A 21,025-nucleotide genomic window follows, 5' to 3' on the forward strand; every position below is an offset into this window, starting at 1 on the left:
CTGTGCTGTGGCCCCAGATGAGGCCCACGGGGTGTGTGGGTTCCGGGGCTGCCTGACCCACAGATTTCAGCAGAGGACCAGCTCCCCGGGCCTGGGCAGAGGCCACCGGGTGCCAGGAGAGCGAGGTTACCTGGGGATAGTGTGTCTGAGCTCATGCGCAGGCGGGCGCGCTGGGAACACGGGCTCGCGGTCCTGGCTCCCGGCCCAGAGGGCAGATCTGAACCTGCAGGCACTCAGGTGCCCCTCACCGGCAGCCCGGGCAGCCGCCACCCTGTTGTCCTGACAACCACACCGGGCACTCTGCCCCCCGGGAGGGGCAAGGCCCAGCACTGACCAGGCACACGGTGGGGGAAGCCCAGATGCCCGCAGAGCCAGGGGACCAGGGTCCAGCTGTCCTTCCACCGACAGTCAGGACGTCCCTTCCGATGTGGGGTTGTGAGGACAAGAAGAGATAAACCAAAGACCTTATATGCTTATATGCCAGCCATGGACACGGGCATAGGGTGGTGAGGACCTGGGAGGAAGGTGAGGGGCTGGGAAGCGGGGGGACTGGATATACCTGTAATACTATCAACAAAAAACAGGCCTGGCCGGTGTGGCTCAGTGGTTGAGTGTCGACCTATGAACCAGGAGGTCAGGGTTTGATTCCGATCAAGGGCACATGCCCAGGGTGTGGGCTCGGTCCCAAGTGTGGGGCGTGCAGGAGGCAGCCGATCAATGCTTCTCTCTCATCAATGATGTTTCTCTCTCTCTCCCTCTCCCTTCCTCTCTGACATCAATAAAAATATATTTTTAAAAAATAAGAGACTTCCCTTCCGACCGGACACTGGACTCTGAGCTCCGGGCGTGTCACACAGGCCGGGACCCACAGGCCGCGGGCACCGTGGACGGTACCTCTCCCGGCTGGGCGGGGCTGTCTACAGTAGCGTGTCTGCCTGTTACTCATTCTATTTATTTTCAGACGAAGCCGGGGAATCTTCTGAAGATGAGTCAGAAAAAAGTCCTCCATTGTTATGGAGGCAGAGGCGGCTCCCGAGGGTGCCTGTGCCTTCGCTGTCGGCACCGACGGGGAAATCGAGGGCCCAGCAACACGGGCAACACTGCCGAGGCCTTCCTGGTGCAGTCCCTCCAGCCGGGGCCTGGACCTCTCGCCGGAGCACACAGCCGTGGCACCTGCTGTCCCCTTCCTTCGCCTTCCCCAGTCGACAGTGTTTCAGGCCCTGGCCAGTTTGGCTTAGTGGATAGAGCACTGGCCTGTGGACGGAAGGGTCCTGGGTTCGATTCCGGTCAAGGGCACATGCCTGGGTTGCAGGCTAGCTCCCTGGTAGGGGGCGTGCAGGAGGCAGCCGATCAATGACTCTCATCATGGATGTTTCTCTCTCTCTCACTCCCTCTCCCTTCCTCTCTGAAAGCAATAAAAATGTTTAAAAAACAAACAAAAAAAAGTGTTTCAGCTAAAACACTCAAGGGAGGCTTTTCCCTCCTCGTGAAAGGCTTGTCCTCCACCCGCAGCCCACGCGTCCTTAGTCACAGCGCCACGGACGCCCCGAGTCCGACGAGATCCCCCCTCACCCGGCAATCCACCCTCGGCCCCGTGCCCGGCAGGAGCGGTCGGATGACCACGCCGACTCATGTCAGCTGGACGTGGCCTCGCACCCGTGTCCGTGTCCAGAGTCGGCGAGTGTTGGGTGAACGCGCTTGTTTTAGGGGCCCCATTCCTGGGCCGCTGTCCCCGGCAGCCCTCTCCTCCCTGGGGCGCGTGAGGCCCTGGCCCTCCCCCGAGGGAGCGGAGGGGCACCTGCCTGCAGAGCCTTCACAGGCTCGGATGATCCTGTAAACGCGCTCACATGTCGCGTCTGCTCCCTCCCGGAAGGCCGCGCTGTTTTGGAAAAAGGGTGTGTGTGTGTGTGTGTGTGTGTGTGTGAGTGAGTTCATTCCCTGAATCTCCGAACTCCCACTGATCCCCATTCGTGGGCCACACACACTCTGTTCCCGGGGCACACAAGCAAATGTTTCTCTCTCTCCCTCTCCTCCTCCCTTCCTCTCTGAAGTCAATAAAAATTTATTTTTAAAAAAATGTTCAAAATGGGACTTGTTGCATCTGCTTGCCTCCGACAGGTGGCCCTTGTGCTGCGGCGTCAGGCCGCCCGGGCACCCTCTGTGGGCTCCTCCCGTGGGCATCCGCCCCACCCCCCACCGTGAGCAGCAGGCAGGGGGCCGGGGCGCGGTGCTCGCTGGTCAGGGCCGCCTCCACCCCCCTCTCCTGCAGGCCGCCGGGCGCCCACATGTCACAGGACTTGTTCTTAGAGTTACATTTTAACTGACAGAGTTTAACAACAACCGGGATCTAAAATTGGCAGCAGAAAAAGGAACTGAGGAAGTAAGTCATGGAAAAAACCACAAGGGAAGCAACGCCGCACCAGGCACAGACTCTGCTGTGTGTTTTTCCTTCCTGTGTGTGTGCATGTGAGTGTGCATGTATGTGTTGGTGTGTTAGTGCATGTGTGGGTGCACATGTGTGTTGTGTGTGAGTGTATATGAGTGTGCATGTGCATGTGTTGGTGTGTTATTGTGTGTGAGTGTATATGAGTGTGCATGTGTGTGTGTGTTGGTGTGTGCGTGTGTGCATGTGTGAGTGCGTGTGATCTGAGGGTAGAAAACATTTCCCAGACGCACTGTCCTGGCGTCCCCAGCACGAGCTGTGCTGTTTACCAGGCGCAGCTGCGGAAGGGCTGGTGGCGAGGGCTCCGCCGTGCGGCTGCCCAAGGGGCTCGTCCTCCGTGTCCCCAGGACACAGGTTTCCTCCTACACCCTCACCTTGGGCACCGCGCACCCGAGAGAGGACCCCCGCGGCTCGGAGGGACCTGGGCCATCGCTGCCTCGGGCCCCTCGAAGCCGCTCCTCACACTGGGGACCCGCAGGGCATTCAAGTGACACGTGCTCTGTCGTGTTCAGTCTCAAAATCCTCACACAGACACAAAACAAAACAAAAACGTGTTCCCGGACTCATTTCACAAATACCTGGGAGCTGGAGGGGCCTGGGATCTGAGCCACAGCAGGGCAGTTTCTGCAGCTCCGAGTGCCCGCGGAGCCTGCGGGTCAGCCTGGTCCCAGTCTGTCCACCCCCGGCGCTGGGCCCAGGACACCGTGGCGTTGACCCCTCACCCCCACCCCCACCCCCGGGATCCTGGCAGCAGCACCTGCACCCTAGGCCACACTCTGAGGGCCGGGTGGGGCCTCTGCTGACCCCCCGCCCCCACGGGGCCTAATGAAGCCGGTAGTCACCTGCTCCCGGTCTCCTGGGGTAGCCGCCCGGCTCGGGGTGGCCAGGATGCTCCTGGGCTGAGGCACCACCTGCCCGGCTGCGCCCGGGTCAGCAGAGGGTGGCCGCCCACCTGCACTCCGGCAGGTTGAGCCCCGGCCCCTGCCCAGGGTCAGGTGGCCCCAGGAGGGGGTGGCCCAAGGCGGGCGGAGAGCACATCTAGCGCCATCACGGGGACCCGGGAGGCCTCAGCGCCTGTGCTGCAGGGGCCACTCTAAGCTTGGCAACGGCCGCCTCATAGTTCACACGGTTTCATAAGCCTCCAAGCCCGGCCGGTGTGGCTCAGGGGTTGAGCGTCCACCTATGAACCAGGAGGTCACGGTTTGATGCCTGGTCAGGGCACATGCCCAGGGTTGTGGGCTTGATCCCCAGTGTGGATCAAGGAGGCAGCCGATCCATGGTTCTCTCATCATGGATGCTTCTCTCTCTCTCTCCCTTCCTCTCTGAAATAAAGAAAAAAAAAAAAGCTGGAGGGGCTTGTTTAATGGAGGGTGCTCCCAGCGCCCTCCCCTGCTCATAGCCAACCTGTGTTAGCCACTGAGCCACGGCAGCCGATCCCCGGCTCTCCATGCCCTCTCTCCTGCAGGGGACCTGGGAGCCCAGAGCCCCCCAACACAGAGAATGATCCAGATCCGAGAAACGGGATACCTGGGTGGGAGCAGAGAGCGGGCAGAGGACTCTCCAGTCTCTGCCCTCCCCAGGGCGGGCCTGGGAGCAGACCAGCAGGAAGCGGCTACAAGAAATGGCTCTGCTCTGTCCGGTGTGGAGGGAGGTGGTGGAAATGACAGTTTGCAGAGGATCTGAAGGGGGAGCTGCTTCTCTCTCCAGCTCTAACAGCGCCACCCAGTGGCTCTGCAGGGTGGGCGCAGGGCAGAGGGCACCTGCTCACTGCCAGCACCAGCCTGTCGCCCCTCAGCCAGGTAGCCAAACACCCCTAGAGCCGTCTGCAGGAGGCAGGGAAATAGCCCCCGTGGGCACGAACAATAAACCCCAATGGGCACCCCAGTTCAGCCCCCTCCGCCAGGCGCTGCCTTCTATTTATGTATTAATCCTCACCCTGGGATATTTTTCCATTGATTTTTAGAGAGCGCGGAAGGGTGGGTGAGAGACACAGAGAGAGAAACATTGATGAGAGACACACATCAGTGGGGAAGAGCCTGCAACCCAGGTACCTGCCCTTGACCAGAATCGAACTGGAGACCCTTCAGTCCATAGGCCAATGTTCTATCCACTGAGTCAAACCAGCTAGGGCTTTTTAAAGAATATATGTATTTTTTATTGATTTCAGAGAGAAAGAGATAGAAACATCAATGAGCTCTAACCAGTTTGGCTCAGTGGATAGAGCGTTGGTCTGCGGACTGAAGGGTCCCAGGTTCGATTCCGGTCAAGGGCATGTACCTTGGTTGCGGGCACATCCCCAGTGGGAGGTGTGCAGGAGGCAGCTCTATCCCTCTCGCTTCCTCTCTGTAGAAAATCAATAAATTATATATATATATAAAAAAACAAATATCGATGAGAATCATTGATGGGCTGCCTCCGGCACGCCCCCTATTGGGGATCTAGCCCACAACCTGGGTATGTGCCCTGACTGGGACTCGAACCATGACCTCCTGGTTCATAGGTTGGTGCACGCCGGCCAAGCTGTGCAGATGCCTTCTGACCAGCAGCCAGCAGCTCGGGCCAACTGCACTCGGTGCCTGGGGCACTGCAAACTCTCCATCGAAGAGTGGCCCACCCCTGCAGCAATGCCCTCCCCTGAATGTGTGCTGCATGAGTAAAAGAGTGAGGAAGCCCAGGAAATGTGGGAGTCTATGTGAATGTGCTGAGGGACAATGATGGTGATGCCCGGTGAAGTGGGGAGGCCAGGACGGCGCAGTGCCTCGATTGGTCACCAGGTGGCGCCCGAGCATGCCAAGCAGATGCTTCCCAGAAAGGCTGGGGGCATGTTTGGGGCCCAGGGGTTTCAAGGAAGATTGTAGCAATGGACTCAAAGTCTGCGATCCTGCACAGATGAGCCGGCCTGTATTACCCAGGGTTCTCCCGGGAAACAGAACCAGCACGCATAGAAAGAGAATTACTGTGAAGAATTGGCTTGCGCATTGCCGAGGCTGCAAGCCCAGAATCTATGGTGTGGACCGGCAGGCTGGAGACGCAGGAGCGCTGATGGTGCAGGTGAGGTCAGCCCTAGCTGGTTCGGGTCAGTGGAGAGAGCATCGGCCTGCACACTGAAGGGTCGCAGGTTCCATTCTGGTCAGGGCAGACTCAATCCCCGGCCCCAGATGCAACCAACGTGTCTCTCATATCCATGTCCGCACCCCCCCAACCCTCCGCCACCTCTAGAAATCAGTATGGAAAAAAAAAAGATGAAGCCCAAAGGCCATCTGCTGGAAACCCCCTCTTGCTTTAGGAGCCGTCTTTTGGTTCTAGGCAGGCCTTCAACTGATTGGATGAGACCCACCCACACTAGGGAGGGCAACTTGCTTTACTCGAAGTCCACCAATTAATTTCAATGCTAATCTCATCCAAAACACCCTCCACTGACACTAAAACTCATCACTGCACACACGGTGCTGTCGGTCCCGAGTGGCCATGATCTTGCTTGGAATCTCTCTCTCTCTCCTTTTTAATGGAAACCAAAGGTCCCCTTGGTCAGCGTGGCCCCCCGCCCCACACGCATCCCCAAGAGGGCAATGCAGGGAACGCGACCCTTGAAAGTGGTTACAAGTTAACTTCCTGGAGTCACTATCCTAACTTGTGGGGCTTAAATACACTGTTTCTTTCCCTCTCTCTAAAAGTCAATGGAAAAATATCCATCCTCAGGTGAGAATTTTTATTTAAAAAAGTAATTTAATTGGAGAGGAGTGAGTGGGAAGACTCTCAGCCAAACACAGCAAAGGAAGTCAGGGGCAGGAGAGCTAGCAGTAGCCTGGAGTCACGTTCACATCCCGGTGTCAAGGGGACCGTCAAGGGGACCGCTGGCTTGTTTGGAGGAAGTCTCTCCTGAGTTCCTGCAATTGTTCCAACCTCCCCTCCCCGCCGTGGGGAGGACGGGCTCAGCGGGCCATGCTCGGGGAGTCAGGCACTGGCGGTAGCTGCTAACTCGCTTTCTTTCATAATCGCTCATTATTCTTCGTGCTGTTTTTAACTTGGAGTGCGGGTGAATTTCCCGCCAAAATATAAGATGGCTCTGTCTTTTGGTTTTGTTCCATCCACCAAAAGGGTGGATTACAAACAAATATTTGGTAATACGCAGTTACAATCGGCCCGAGTTTACACGTTTCCCGCACTCCACCGCAAATCTATATGAACCGAGTTAAAGACGGCTCCCGCGGAGTACGCGCAATTCACGCGAGCCGACTTAACTCGTTTCCCGCACTCCAAGTGTTAAACTATTCTCAGGGGGGAAACCTTTGATCTGTGTTTATGCATTGTCGGTTTGCATAATAAAAGGCCTGTGTGTAAAGCTAAATCAGTCCATTTGTAGTAAACTCACAAAACTCCTGGAGGCAGAGAACATCTAGTCATGATGAGCTCTTAGCCCTTTCCATTTAGTTTTGGAGGGTGGTTCCCGCAGGCCTTTGACAGATTTAAGGGTCTCCCCCTTCTCAAGTTCAAAAGCAGGAACTCTGTGCTCCTAGAAACAGGACCACGCCGGGCCTGGCCAGCACCAGCCTCTCAGGGGACAGCTGAGCCGGAGGAGAGAGCTCCGTCCCCAGGAGCAGCTGGCATTCCAGGTCCACCCTCCATCGCTCAAAAGCCACCATGTGAAGGCAGCCCGGGACCTGGGGGTAAAGTGAGTCACCGGCCTGCAGGCCCAGGCACCTGGCTGGCTGAGGGGTGAGAATTAACAGCAAACAAAGTCAAAAGGTAAGTTGGTGATGATGTGAAGGGAACCCTCATGCACTTTTAAAATTGATTTGAGGGAGAGAGAGATCAATGATGAGAGACAATCATCGATCAGCTGCCTCCTGCACGCCCCACACAGGGGAATGAGCCCACAGCCTGGGCATGTGCCCTGACAGAGAATTGAACCATGACTTCCTGGTTCATAGGTCAATGCTTAACCACTGAGCCACACCGGCCACGCAACCCTCATGGACTTTCAGTGGGGACGTAAATTTGTCAGCCAGTATGGAAAACAGTATGGAGGTTCCTCAAAAAATTAAAAACAGAACTACTGTGAGCGAGCGATTCCACTCGGGGTGTCTGTCTACAGGAAACGAAATCACTACCTCGGGTGTCTGCTCTGTGTTCACTGCAGCATTTACGGGAGCCAAGCTGTGGGGCCAGCCTGTGACTATTCGTGGGTGAGTCACACATAAAACGATACACAGTCGATGGAATATTCATCCTTAAAAAAGGAAACTCGGCCACATCTGACATGAACGAACCTGTGGGACATGCTAAGTGAATAAGCCAGACCCAGAAAGGCAAATACTGCACCTCACACACTGAATCAGAAAAAATCAAATCTGAGAAACCGAGTAGAATGGTGTTAGCCGATGAGCAGGGCTGGGGTGGGGCAATGACGGACAGGAGATGCTGGTCAGAGGGACGGCAGTTAAGGACTGTACACTTGAAATCTGTATAGTAATCTTTATTCTCCCCACAAACACAAAGGTAACTGTGGGGTGACATGTTAATTAGATGGAAGGTGGTAATCATTTCATGTATATGTACATCAAAACATCACATTGTACATCGTAAATACATACACGTTTTATTTGTAAATCGTACCTCAGTAGAGCCGGGGTGGGGGAGCCTGAGCCTTCCATCTGCCATGCGACACGGCGGGTGTAACTGCACGAGGAGTCAGTTACACACCCGGGAGCTGCCCGCCCCCAGCTCCAGCCTCTTTCCCAGGTGGGTCTCTGTACCTGCTGCTGGAGTCCTGCCTACAGGACTGCCATGGAGGCTTCTGAAACCACTGCGTGCCCTACGGGAGGGACCCGAAACAGCTGGTGACAGGAGAGCCAGCCTCTGCCAGGACCAGAGCTGCCCTCCCCCCAGGGAAGGACGTGAGCAACTGCAGGTGCCGTGTGAACCCTCCCGAGGTCACGTGATCGTGCCCACTGCCCTGGGGAGGATGCCTGTGTGCTGCTGAGGAAACAGAGGCAGGTGCTGGCTGCAGACCCTCAAAGACGCCTCCTCGACCCAGGAGCAGACAAGGCCGCTGGGTTCCGTCCGTCCAGTGCTGTGTGCAAAGGCAGGGCTCCCCCACCCCGAGCTCAGCCCAGCTCCACGGGGTCGCGGTCTCCCTGCACATGCAGCCCACACACCACGGACTTTTCCCCACTGTCCTCCCTCCAGCCCCGAGCCCCAGCTCCACTGTCAGTATTACATCAAAACACGTGACACCTCTTAGTATCAGTGGACATAGAACAGGATTCAGTGCCCCCACGAGGCCTCCTGGGCTGTTTCTAAAACACATTGCAGCCTCTAAAAGGTGAAGAAAAAAATATTGTATATATTATAGTGATCTAGAAACCTTGTACCTAAAAAGGGGGGGAAAACATTTGATTCACCCCAAAACACAAAAGTGGAGTTAGATTTGAAAACTCACAGCTACAATGCTCCGGAGTGGAATTTCTGCTCAGGTGGCGTCCTGCCTAGGAGACGACCATTTCTGGAGAAACCCTCGCTCCTGGCGTACACTGAAGTGGACTGGCGATCCTGGACATGAAGTCTGAGGACGACAGTCTTTATGCTTCAGGTCTGGGTGAATACCAGCGGCTTCTGTTAGCTGACCTTCTCATCCCATTGAACCCCACTGTTACAGAGCTAACGCGCACGCCTGTGCCCGGACACAGCCATCATTCTCTGATAGAGGTCACCTGTCACGTGCTCCATGTCACCACGGAGTGGCCCCACACCAGCAGCATCTCCAAGGCCTGGGACCGTGTTAGTGGCGCGGATGAGCCTGGTGCCCAGCCAGCTGCTCAACAAGCCTCCAGGGGGCTCTGGCTCACGCTGAGGGTGGGAAGCCATCACTACCAAGATCACCTGCCCAGCTGCCAACACCCTCAGATGCTGGAACCCACAAACACTCGGGTCCCACGACTTTGTCACCAATTCAGAATCCACTTCTGCAAATAAGCACCGAGCCAACGTTTTCTCCAAGCCCTTTAATCATCACATACACAGGTGAGCCACAAGCAATCAGAACACTGCATTTATGTTACAAAAAAGGAAATGTCATGATGTCTGCAGGGTACACCAATGATCCCAGAATCTCTTCGCAGTAACATTTCATTCACACTCTGGTCCACAGTTGCCTCACGGGGCCAGGGTAGGCAGACTGCCTGCTGTGTGCACTGCACCAGGCGCACTCAGGGCTAAGTGTGAACGGAGTCCTAGTTATGTCACTACAGCAGCACTGCCACCACCCACCAGGGAGGCCTGTTTTAAATGCTCTTTCCCTTTAAGTACAAACCGTGGAACCAACAATAGATCTCTGCCCAAAGCAGCAGGCCCACGGGCACTCATTTCCATTGCCAACGGTTCCCCCCCAGCGCCCACGCGTGCACACAGGACACACAGCGGCCATCCCTGTTCCAAGCCTGGCCTGAGCACCACTCGGCCAGCGTCAACGTGGCTGCCAGGTTCCAGGAAACTTTGGCAATGATGTGTCCAGGGAAATATATGTGTGTGTGTGTATATATATTCTATATGCATAAAAGCTTAAGCGGCCCTTATGACCGGTCACTATGATGCACACTGACCACCAGGGGGCAGACACTCAACACAGAAGCTGCCCCCTGGTGGTCAGTGCACTCCCATAGCCAACCTCCTGCGGTCACTGGTCAGGCTGAGGAACCCCACCTGTGCACGAATTCATGCACCGGGCCTCTAGTGTGTATGTATGTAAATACACACACACACACACACATTTACCCTCATACCCTTCCATGTCTAAGCTACCCTTAGCCCTCCAGCCAGTCCTGTTTTTGTGGGTCGGTCCCTGCTCTTTCCCCACCTGTGCTCCCTCTGACCCTGTGCTCAGTCCTCTCTTCCCTCGGGCGGCCCCTGTTCTGAACACGCTCATCTGGGCGGGAGCAGGAGGAAAGACTGTTTCCAATTACTGACCAACCACCACTCCCTGCTTTGGATCAGGGGTCCTATTAGTAAAACTGACTCACCAGCATGTTTGTACTGGCCACCCCTCCCCCCAAAAGCATGCTGGGTGTAATTAAAAAACAACAACACACCACTGTTTACAGGTTCAGGATCACAGACCTGGAAGGTACCTGGAAGTCATTAGAGGTGAGTCACCTAGTTCTAAATTCATAGATGAGAACATGGAAGTTCAGAGATGCAAACGTGACTTGCCCAAGGCCGTGCAGCTCTCCAGACAGAAATTAGAACCATATTCAGAGTCTTTCCACTACCACAAAACCCAAGTTCACGGTAAAGAAAGGTTTGTAAGTAAAACAAGATAAAAAGCCTAGTGCACATAGAACAGGTCTGGGATCTCCCCACAGAGGTCCAGGCAGAAGGAAGGCAGCCGGCAACGTGAGATACACACTCAGTTCCACACGCCAGGCCCTGGCTCAGGCCTGACACTGGATCTGTGACCGCAGACAATGTCACTGTTTCAAAAACAAGAGGTCCATTACCTCCAGGCTTTGCAAGTCTCCAGCCACAGGCTCCACCTTATTCTCATCATAAGATAAATGAATCAGATTAAAGGATCAAGGAGGTACATTAAGATAAAAGCAAAGAAACATTTTTACAAGCATATCATCTCAGTACCTTAAAGGTTAAGTTTCAGATTAATTTACAAGAGTAGTGACAAAAGCACACGATTTCAGTGAAAATCAACACATTATACCTTTAAAAAAAAATCTTCAGAAATACGAAGTCAGGCAAGCATGCAAAATTCAAATAAAAAAGTGCAAGGCTTGACTGCTCCTCAGGAGAAGGCTGAATCTCATGATGCTGAACAACGAAATGAATTAGAAGCTGAGAGGGACACTTCTCTGAATGGGCATAGCAGTCCCCTCACTTCATCATGAGGAGAGCGGAAGGCCCAGCAGCAGGTCAGATGCACAGAGATCTAGTGCCCAATGCTACCTGCAACCATGTGTACCTGCAGGACCTGCAGGGAAACATCCAGAGCACATTAGCCACTGCCTTAAACCACACACTTCAAGACTGATACACACGGTGGGGGAAGCTGATACAGCACAGCAGCGCATCTCACATAGTTAAGAGATTAAATGCAAAGAAATCATCTCAAAGACTTTAATACCCAGCTTTGATAGACACAATCCCTTTTCCAGCCAAATGTTCTAGCTTATAAAACGTGCATTCTTCAGCCTTCCCCTGCTTTTTTTGCCCTTCAAAACTGAGCACTAGATATTTTGGATGTACATTAATATGATGTTATGTGTCCATTTTAATTACATGTTTTCGGAATAAACAAAATCCATGATATTTCGGTAACTCATAGTGTATTTATAAAATGAAAAGCTCTCTATCAAAATACACTCTTCACTGGGAAAAATAAATAAAAGACAGATGGGTCTACACAAAGTAAAAATCCACTCTGGTAGAGTTCAGTGTAGGACAGTCCATAGCAACCATATTTGCCCTTATTCCCCCAGAGCTGCTCATCCTCCAAGTCAAGATTTTAAAAATATTTTTAATTGAGATCATGTTGACATTTGTTTCTCATTCCACATCATCCTCAGCCAAGCTCTGAGCACTTACAATTCTCTGAAAAAAGAAAAACAAAATTTTAACTCTTACAACATATAAGCATTTAATTAGATCATCTAATAATTATGACAACTGACAGTCTCATGACAAAATTCAAGTGAATAAAGAAGGCGCTCCATCGCATTGTGCTACATGTCGGCCAATTACATAACTGAAACCAAAATGTATTCAAGATCTCTTCTTACTCCTACGTACACTAAAAATACTGATTAGTGCTAAGAATACCGACCATCCCATGCTCTAAATCTTTCCCTTTTGGGCCGGGAAATGTTCAAAATCACTGCATGAAGAAACACAGTGCTCTCAAATTAGCATTTTGAAAGCATTTCCAGACGACATGAGACAAATAACTGAGTAAAAAGTCATCTTTACCAAGAGGAATTCAGGTTTCATCCTGAACTCACCCATTTTCAAGGCATCACCCTCGGGTCAGTTTCCCCAAAGCCCTACACTGTGCTGCTTTCCAAGCACCAATGACGTAAAGTAGGTGATTCTGATACAGCCTGGGAACCAATATCCGTCTAAACATAAGTCACTGAGACCAAGTCCTGGGTTTCTCCCCCTCGCTCTTACCTCTTTGGGAACCTGTCTTTCCTTAGTCCCTTTCCAATCTAGTGGAGTCAAGATCAGTTTGAAGATTACATTTTACTAACTTTTAATCACACCAAATGTGGACATTAACACATGTAATGGCCATGCCATTCCAAAGAGCAGATGCACCTGGGCCCCCTGGGAAGGGCTAAAGTGATCAGAATGCAGTTTCATTACTGGAGCTATGGGTCACCGTGAACACACATGACATTTTGCCCTATTCGAGAGTCGAATAACTCCAACCCCAAAGTCCACCTGGCAGGAGCGAAGCAGGAGTGAGGCCAGAGGGGTGCAGGGTCTCCATGACCTACTTCCAGGCTCTGCCATCTTGGCTCCTGTTCCCTGCCAGCCACAGATACCCTGTTCCCGAAGGCAGGGTCTCACAGAAGAGGAGGCAGAGAACTAGTTTTACAAAGTAGCTGAGAGTGGCCTGAATTCTGGGATTTGAATACGAGGCCTGAGACTGAACTCTAAGAGACACACTTGCTGACCCGCATCCAGGGCACCATCACTAGATCGTAGGCCCAGCCAGTCGTCTGGACGCGTTTCCATTAGGGAGGGGGATTTCAAGCCCTGTTATCTGAAGTACTATTTTCATTATATGGACGAGTTTCATGATTGCAACACTTCCCTAGGCTCCTTTTTAAATGCTCACGTCCCTACACATTTAATTCTCAAATTCTACTTTCTTTCACAACATTTCAAGGCCTTACCTGACTGATTGTTGGCAGCTTGGTCAGAAGCATCTGGAACACTGGTGGCGGGAGAGTTTGCTGTAACACCTGCAGTAACTGCTGGGGCTGGCCGCACACCGCGATCGCGTTGGTCAGGTGGTCCACTCCCTTCTCATACTCCCCTGGAAGAGGGACAGAAAAGTAACGCATAACCCGAAAAGCCTCTGCCTTCCTCCGGAATCCAACGCTGAAGTCCTCGCCGCACCAACCACTGAGCCACACTGGCCTGGCAAAGGCGGCCTCGCTTGTAAAGATTACTTATCTTCATATCAAGTAAACTTAAAACTCACTCAAAATATATTATGGGCAATGATAATGCACAAGAAACATTCATTTCTAGAGCCAATAACACAATCCTCACGTTATTAAATGTCTAAAAGCTTGTCTTGAAATATAGCCACGCACGGCCTGATGATGGGGACGAGTTCTGAGAAACTCATGGTTACCCAAGTCCATCTCCGTGCGAACATCGGATTGCACTCACACACCTAGATGGTACAGCCCCTGCAACACCTCCTGTTCCACAGCCTGCACAGCAGGCTCCTGTACTGATACTGACACTGTAGGCAACAGTAGTATTGGTGTCTCTAAACACAGAAAGGCACTGGAATCTCATAAACGGGCAGCACAGTAGGGTTTGTAGGGGAGAACAACCAACAAGCTTACTGACACGCATACCTCCTGTTCACCTGAGAGGCCCCGGAAACGATTTAACACCTGATCTAATTGCAGTCCCAATGTCTCCGAGAAATATAATCTTAATGAACCAGCCTGGAATTTTCTGGTCAAGTTATAGGCCCTTCTCCATCCCTCATAGAAAGAAAAGGCAATCTACATGATACCCTCTCCCCACAAAAGAAAAGATGTCCCCAATAGAATCCCTTCTTTTCTTTCACCAATAGCTCCCTGCTTCCCACAAAAATCTTCCATTTTGATCAACCCCGTGGAGGGAGTGCCTTCCTTGTAGGTGCCAGATGGGATGCTGCCCCATTCACAAATCGCTCAGTAAAGCCATGGAGATCTTCACATTTACTTGGTTGACCTTGTGTTTTGCGACTCTTACCTTGAGCGAGTAACTCTTCCCCCAGCTGGATTTCTTCAAGGAAGAATTTCTGAACAGCCTCTGCATCTTTCAGGTCAGGTAACTGTTTGGAAGGAGAATATTTACTAACTGATAACAAAATTACAACCCGGGACATGACCTATACACAGAAAGTCATGCCACCAAAAATAAAACCAAAAATGGAAATTTACTCAATAGCACTCGCAAAGATTAGTGTAGTATCTACATTGACACGAATGTAAAAAAAACACACAAAAAACAACTTATTGACCAAATTGGTTTTTGAACAATTCTTAGAAAGCTGAGTCAAACCTGAAGTAAAAAAGGAATACAAATATCACTATCATAAAATATGCACATTATAATTTTTTATCACCGTTATAGATTTTTATGTAATTGTTATCAATATACCTGAAGTAGAGTTTTAAATAATTATTTCTATAAAGTATAGAATATAGGGGTGGGCAATTTACAGTTGTTCGTATGGAAAATACAATAATTACTTACTAAACAATGAGAATAGAATGTTTTGTGTGCTCACAACTGTAAACCTACTTTTGCCCACCCCCGTGTAATCTAAGCAAGAACCAGACGACGTCTTACCTTGGACAGTCCAGCTCTCTCCTTGGCAAGCTTTTGTTTCTTCCTTCCTACAAGAAAGGAAACATTTCATTAATGAAATGAGAACCCAAAGAAGCGTAAATGCGGTGGCAGTCACTCATCCTGTTCCCAAAACATTACAGCTTCTGGGGCTCCTGTGACTGCCAGGGTCCTGGGAACTGTTCTGGTCCAGGCGCCGTGGACAGCGTGACGCTTCTGGGCAGGAGCTTCCTGCCCCCTGGGCACCAGGACCAGCCCCTGCCGATGGAGCCGGCCCACCTGCGGTCTCAGAGCCAGCCCTCCCTCCCACCCACAAAGGACATGGAACAGGAGCAGGAGCGAGGCCACCACTGCCAGGGGCTTTCGTTACTGAAGAGCCACAGATTCTGTTTCCTGGATGGTAAACACTGACTGGCAGTCTCAAGTGTGTGTGGGGGGGCGGAGGGGAAGAACCAGCATTTGAAAATTTAAAATTTAAAAAATAAGCCTTAATCGTCACTGAGTCAATCCTTAAGACCAAACAACGGGACACTCATCGCATTTAAATCGCCTAACCAGCTTAACCACACAGTATCCCTTGCCAGCCCTAGCCCTGTACAACCAAGGCTACCACGCTAAGGCTTGCACAGTTCTGGCCGTTTCAACAGGAACATATAGGTCAAAGCTGACCTTGCACAATAATCTGAAGAATGCCCTATTTTTCTAACGAACTACCTTTCCTGGGTATTCATCACTGGGCAACCAAGTGTGGGGAAAAGAACACACGACATATTCCACCCTCACTGTGCTTAGGGTTTTGCTTGGCCCTCTTTAGGCAGAAAATGAGGAATTCCTAAATATCACGGCAAGACTAGAGGAGACGTGGAAGACTTAGGATACAACTGACACGAAGACACGGAGGCTTGGGGGCGAAGGTGAGCACTCTAAGTTTTCGGCGCCGCGTGCCGTGACGCTGCCTAAACAGCATTTCTTAGCTTATTTAATCCTCACAGTAGCACTAAGACATGTCGATTGTCAGCCCCATTTTACAGAGAAAAGTGACCAAGGTCACCACTAGGAAGTGGTGGATGGGGGCTCACAGAAGGCAGCCGAGTCCAGAGCACGTGGCTCCATCCCTCTCCTGCCTCTAAACCAGTGGTTCTACCTTCAGGCCCTTTAAATACAGTTCCTTGTGCTGTGACCCAACCATACAATTCTTTTCGTTGCTACTTCATCACTGTCATGCTGCTACTGTGATGAATCGTCATGTAAATATCTGATCTGCAGGATGGTCTTAGGCGACCCCTGTGAAAGGGTCGTTCGACCGCCGGAGGGGTCTCGACCCACAGGTTGAGAACCGCTGCTCTAAACGCTGAAGTGAAGTCGTTCCCATCAAAACAGAAGGCACCTCAGAAATGAACATGGCGAGTGTGTGGAGTAAACAGAGAAATACAATTTGCTAAGCCAGAATTTGTGTAAAATGACAAAAATGGTAACAAAACCCAGTAGAAGCTGAAACTTAGGTCCATTACTATCCAGTTTTATAGTTGTTCTTATGGGGTGGAGAGTGTGTTGTTGCTGAATGTTGAATACAGTTAGCAACTTTAAAGAGTGCTTAGTTATTTTGAATTTTAGCAAGAAGATAAAAGTTCTGGCCCTGGCGGGGCAGCTCAGCTGGTTAGGAGTCACCCCAATTCGCCAAGGCTGGGGGTTCAATATCCAGTCAGGGCACAGACGAGAATCAACCGGTGAGCACAGGCACGGGTGGAGCAACAAATCAATGTATTCCTCGCTCCCCTTTCCTTTCTCTAACAACAATCTTTTTAAAGAAAAGGATTAAACCTCTGGATTTAGTTTCATAAAACAATTTGTTACATTAACTTATTTCCAGATAGAGTTCCATATAGTAACTATGATAAAGGGACATGACACATGGTAACAGACTGGCAAACAGATCAGCAAAATCAGACTCTGACTCAGTATTTGCTAGAAGTCAGTCCCAAGGGCTACTGTGTGAACGTAACAAGTTAAAACAAACTTGTCTACTTGAAAAGATGCTCCAACCGAGCCACCTGGCCAGGGCACAATTAAGTACTTTTAATCAGAGCACAAAACTACTGATAATTAAACCTTTAAAAAAAACACCCACACTTTCTTAATGTTTTTATTGATTTTAGACAGAGAGGCAGGGAGATGGAGAGACAGAAACATTGATGAGAGAGAAGCATCCATGGGCTGCCTCCCGCACGCCCCCCCCTAGGGGTCAAGCCTGCAGCCCCGGCATGGGCCCTAACCTGGAATCAACCAGCAACCTGGACGCTCAACCAACTGAGCCGAACAGCCCAGGGCGTGAAGTAAAGTTTTCATTGCTAAAGAAAATATAAAGTAAATTATATTCATAAACAATCTTCAGCATTCATCAATTACTATGTGCCAGAGACCGCACTAAACTCTACCTTTATTATATCATTTTACAAAGGTGAAACTAAAATCTTAAGTCGGTTGCCCAAGCTAATGATCCAAGCCTGGCCACTTAAATGGAAAAGGAATTTTGAAAAAAAAAAACAAAAAAAAAACACAAGATTTTTTCATCTAAAATGATAGAGAGGACAAAAAGGGACATATGTAATACTTCCAACAATACAGATTTATTAAAATGATAGTTGTTACAATGTCCTCCACCAAAAACGAGTTTTCTCAAGGTTTTTGACAACAGGATTGCGGTTCCCGAAGGAAGAAAGGGCGAACCCATGCTTCCCGGAGCTGTGCTCTGCAGGGACTCCTGAGGCTGCAGGACAGAGATCTCAGTGCCAACAGCTACGCTCAGGGCCAGCACTAATGCGCTTCCCTGTGTCAGGAATGGGGGGGACACTTCAAACATCTCCATCTTCTGAAAACCAACCAGAGGCAGGTGGCTTTACCTGACTCTACAAACTAAGAAAATGAAGATTCAGAAATCTCAAGATTACTCCGCTAACCCGTGACTAACCTGGCCAGGAAACTGTATTGAATCCAAAGTAACATTCTGTCAACCTAAGAAACATTCAAAGTGTAGAGAATTGTTGTGAGTCTACGTGAGCCTGACAACTGCCAGGAAGCACAATCTCAAGGGATTGAGAAAATGCTCCAGAAAATGGCAGCTTTGCATCTGATTTTCTACATTTCAATCAAAAGAGAAGACGTAAGTGGGTTACATGAAATCCACCCGTGATAGACGAGGGAGGCGGGAGAAAGCAAAGAGGGAAACCTCTGGGATTGGATAAAAGATAAAATGACTGACACCCGTACTTCTTTTATTCAGGTGAATAGAGGTTAGTTAACAGTCAACAATTAACGAAATAAACAAGGGGATTTGTGGTCTCCGCAGAGCAGTGCCTGTGCTTTGAGGGGCGAGAAAATGGGGAGATGACTTTGTTCTTGCAAAGGCCTGTTTGTCAGGTATGTTATCCTGGATGCAAAGAGATGGCAGGCTAAGGTGGAGACTGACCTTTGGGGGGTGGGGGTGGGGGAATATCGCCATGAATGGCTTTTAAAAAAATATATGTTTTTATTGATTTCAGAGAGGAAGGGAGAGAGAGATAGAAACATCGACGATGAGAGAGAACCATGGATTGGCTGCCTCCTGCACCCCCCTACTGGGGACTGAGCCTGCAACCCGGGCATGTGCCCTTGACCGGAATGGAACCTTGGACCCTTCAGTCCGCAGGCCAACGCTCTATCCCTAGGATCGTGAACGGCTTTTAGTTAAAAAGCTTTCATTTCCGACCATCCTTTGTGGTTGGTTTAGGTCTGATTTTGTAAGGCCACCACGCGGGGCCTCCCTTGAGCTGGTCAGGTTCACCATGTGGCGGCTTTTCGTCCACCATTCTTTCCATTAGGCGACCTAACCTTAAATTAAACAAATAACCTCCGAATCTCTGCCCTCCTTTAAAAATGCAGGAGTGGGAATCCGATGCCCTGGTTTAGGGGGGTGACATCAGCGCAGCCCCCCCCACCCCACCCCCGCGCTCCCGCCCCCCATGCCGCGGGCACCGGCCCCACGTGGCCACCGAGCACGTGAGATGCCTTAGCAGAGGCTTAGAGGAACTGCCCGAAACAGGACAATCGCTGCTTTGTACTTTCCGGGCTGCAATCACGTCAACATCCATTCTCACTTCAGCAAACGGCCCGAGCAACCTCGATAAGTTTCAAAAATATCCCTTATTCCCAACCAATCTGCTGCTCGTCTATTGTTGCAGAGGAGCGCGCCTCCGAAATGCAAAGACCGCAGCGGCCTGGGCGGCACCATTTCCCTCCCCTCCTCCTCCTCCTCCTCCAAGATGTCGCAGGTCTGAAATAAGGCTGAGCCACCGGGAGGCGCAGCCCTTTGGACTCCCTGCGGTTCCTGTCGCATCCACTCATATCCTGGAGGCACCGAGAGCGCAGCCACCAAGAGGGTTTAAGAATGCAACGACCCCACCGCGCTGGGTGCGCGGACCTAGGCTCCTGCTGCAGAAATTCGTAAAATGTGAAAAATATGCAAACCCGCTCGGGTGATGAGCATCGTCCTATGAAGAACAAGGAGGTCGCGGTTGGATTCCCGGTCGGGGCACAGGCCTGGGTGGCGGGCCCGATCGCCAGCGCGGGGCGTGCAGAAGACAGCCGATGCACGGTTCTCTCTCATCACTGATGTTTCTTTCTCTTTACCCCTCTCCCTTCCTCTCTGAGATCCGTACACGCGTATTTTGAAAAGAGAAACGCAAGCAACACGCACCCCCTAAACTATAACACAAACAAGAGTGCATGCATACGACAAAAATGGGGGGGAAAAAATGGGAAAATCGCTCCCGTTCCTCCAAAACGGAGGGGTCAGGCCGGTCGCAGGGCCAGGAGCAGCCTGGGGGCGCGTGGGCCCCCTTCCGGGCCGCGGCTTGGGTCCCAGGCGCTCCCACCACGCGGCAACCCGCCGCCCCGGCCCGCGGGCGGGGAGGGGTCCCGGGAGGGTGGCGAGGCGGGGGAGGAAGCGGGGAAAGAGAAGGGAGGCGGCAGGACCACGCGGGGGGCCCACTCACGTTCTCGCAGCCGGTTCTTGAAGTTGGGGTCACTCCGTCTCTTGCGGTCAAAGTAAATGCAGTAGCCGATAAAGAGGGCCCCGCACACGCCGGCGGCGATGGCGCTGTTCCGGCCCACCATCTTTCCTCGACCGCGGGGAGAGGTCGGCGGCCGGGGGGGCCCGGGATGAAGCCGTTTGCCACGAACCCTCCGAGCGGACGGCGCCGCTCAAACTGACGCCCGCCGCGAGGGGACGGGAAAGGCCGAGCGCGCCATTTCCGGCGCCGTCACCAGAGGTCCACGGGCTGCCCGCGGCGGTGCCTGAGAAGAAACCCCTAGGCTGCCCGCGGCGGTGCCTGAACAGAAACCCCAGGGCTGTCCGCGGCAGTGCCTGAGCGGAGGCGCCCGTGCCGCTCCTGCGCCTGCGCAGGGGGCTTAGGCGGCGTCTCCCGGGCACCGGGAGCGGCGTGCGCTTTAGTGTCCACGGTGTACGAGGACCACCCACTTCCGGGAAAGCTGCCGAGCCTGACGCCCCGAGGGCGCGCGTGGCCTCCGTGCCCGTACACACGACGGTGGCTGACAGCCTGGCTGTGCCCGACGGAGATGGGAGGTTGCCGTCGGCAAAGTCTTCCCTTTATCCTCGTGATGTCGGCAGCCTGTGACTTGTTTCAAGTTCAGCCACAGCCCCTTAGGCAACGAGCACCGCGATCTAGATCCCATGTCAGAGCCATGCTGCAATATGGTATCGTGCGTGGGAGAAAAACAAATGGAGCAATGGCTGGAGCAACGTAACTGGTAAAAGATACGGAAGGAAAAAATATAGGAAAAGTGAGTTGTTTTATGGCCACAGAAAACGTCCTATATGTGGGGTAACATTTAAGACAAAACCTTGGGCAGAAAGACACGAAACAGAACTGCGCGTTGCACAGGGCGTGGTGAGGTGGTTGGCCTCTGCCAGGCTCCAGGGACAGGCAGGTCGCTATT

General features: G+C 51.9%; 1 protein-coding gene and 1 non-coding gene across 2 annotated transcripts; both read right to left on the reverse strand.

Annotated features, from left to right (window-relative positions):
• Positions 1-7,904: 7,904 nt before the first annotated feature.
• TOMM20 (translocase of outer mitochondrial membrane 20) lies at positions 7,905-20,321 on the reverse strand. The gene is made up of 5 exons (XM_070401385.1): positions 20,062-20,321; positions 15,035-15,081; positions 14,432-14,513; positions 13,348-13,490; positions 7,905-12,040 (listed from the first exon to the last, which is right to left on the reverse strand). Exons 1-5 carry the CDS (start codon positions 20,180-20,182, stop codon positions 11,996-11,998), a joined length of 438 nt encoding a protein of 145 aa, XP_070257486.1. The 5' UTR covers positions 20,183-20,321; the 3' UTR covers positions 7,905-11,995.
• On the reverse strand, positions 19,328-19,460 carry LOC138999394 (small nucleolar RNA SNORA14). Its single transcript, XR_011469384.1, has one exon. It is a non-coding gene; the product is annotated as a small nucleolar RNA SNORA14 (small nucleolar RNA).
• Positions 20,322-21,025: the final 704 nt, after the last annotated feature.

Source organism: Myotis yumanensis, unplaced genomic scaffold (genome assembly GCF_028538775.1).
Source record: "Myotis yumanensis isolate MYYU_CA2020_CCGP unplaced genomic scaffold, mMyoYum1.0.hap1 SCAF_22, whole genome shotgun sequence".
Lineage (NCBI taxonomy): Eukaryota > Metazoa > Chordata > Mammalia > Chiroptera > Vespertilionidae > Myotis > Myotis yumanensis.

What these genes read in the sequence shown, in the direction of transcription:
- TOMM20 (XM_070401385.1), bottom strand. Translation starts at nt 20,182, where the DNA reads ATGGTGGGCCGGAACAGCGCCATCGCCGCCGGCGTGTGCGGGGCCCTC. An exon ending in CAAGAACCGGCTGCGAGAAC is followed by an intron (nt 15,082 to 20,061) that starts GTGAGTGGGCCC and finishes CCTTTCTTGTAG; the next exon opens with GAAGGAAGAAACAAAAGCTT. An exon ending in AGCTGCCAACAATCAGTCAG is followed by an intron (nt 12,041 to 13,347) that starts GTAAGGCCTTGA and finishes TTCTTTTTTCAG; the next exon opens with AGAATTGTAAGTGCTCAGAG.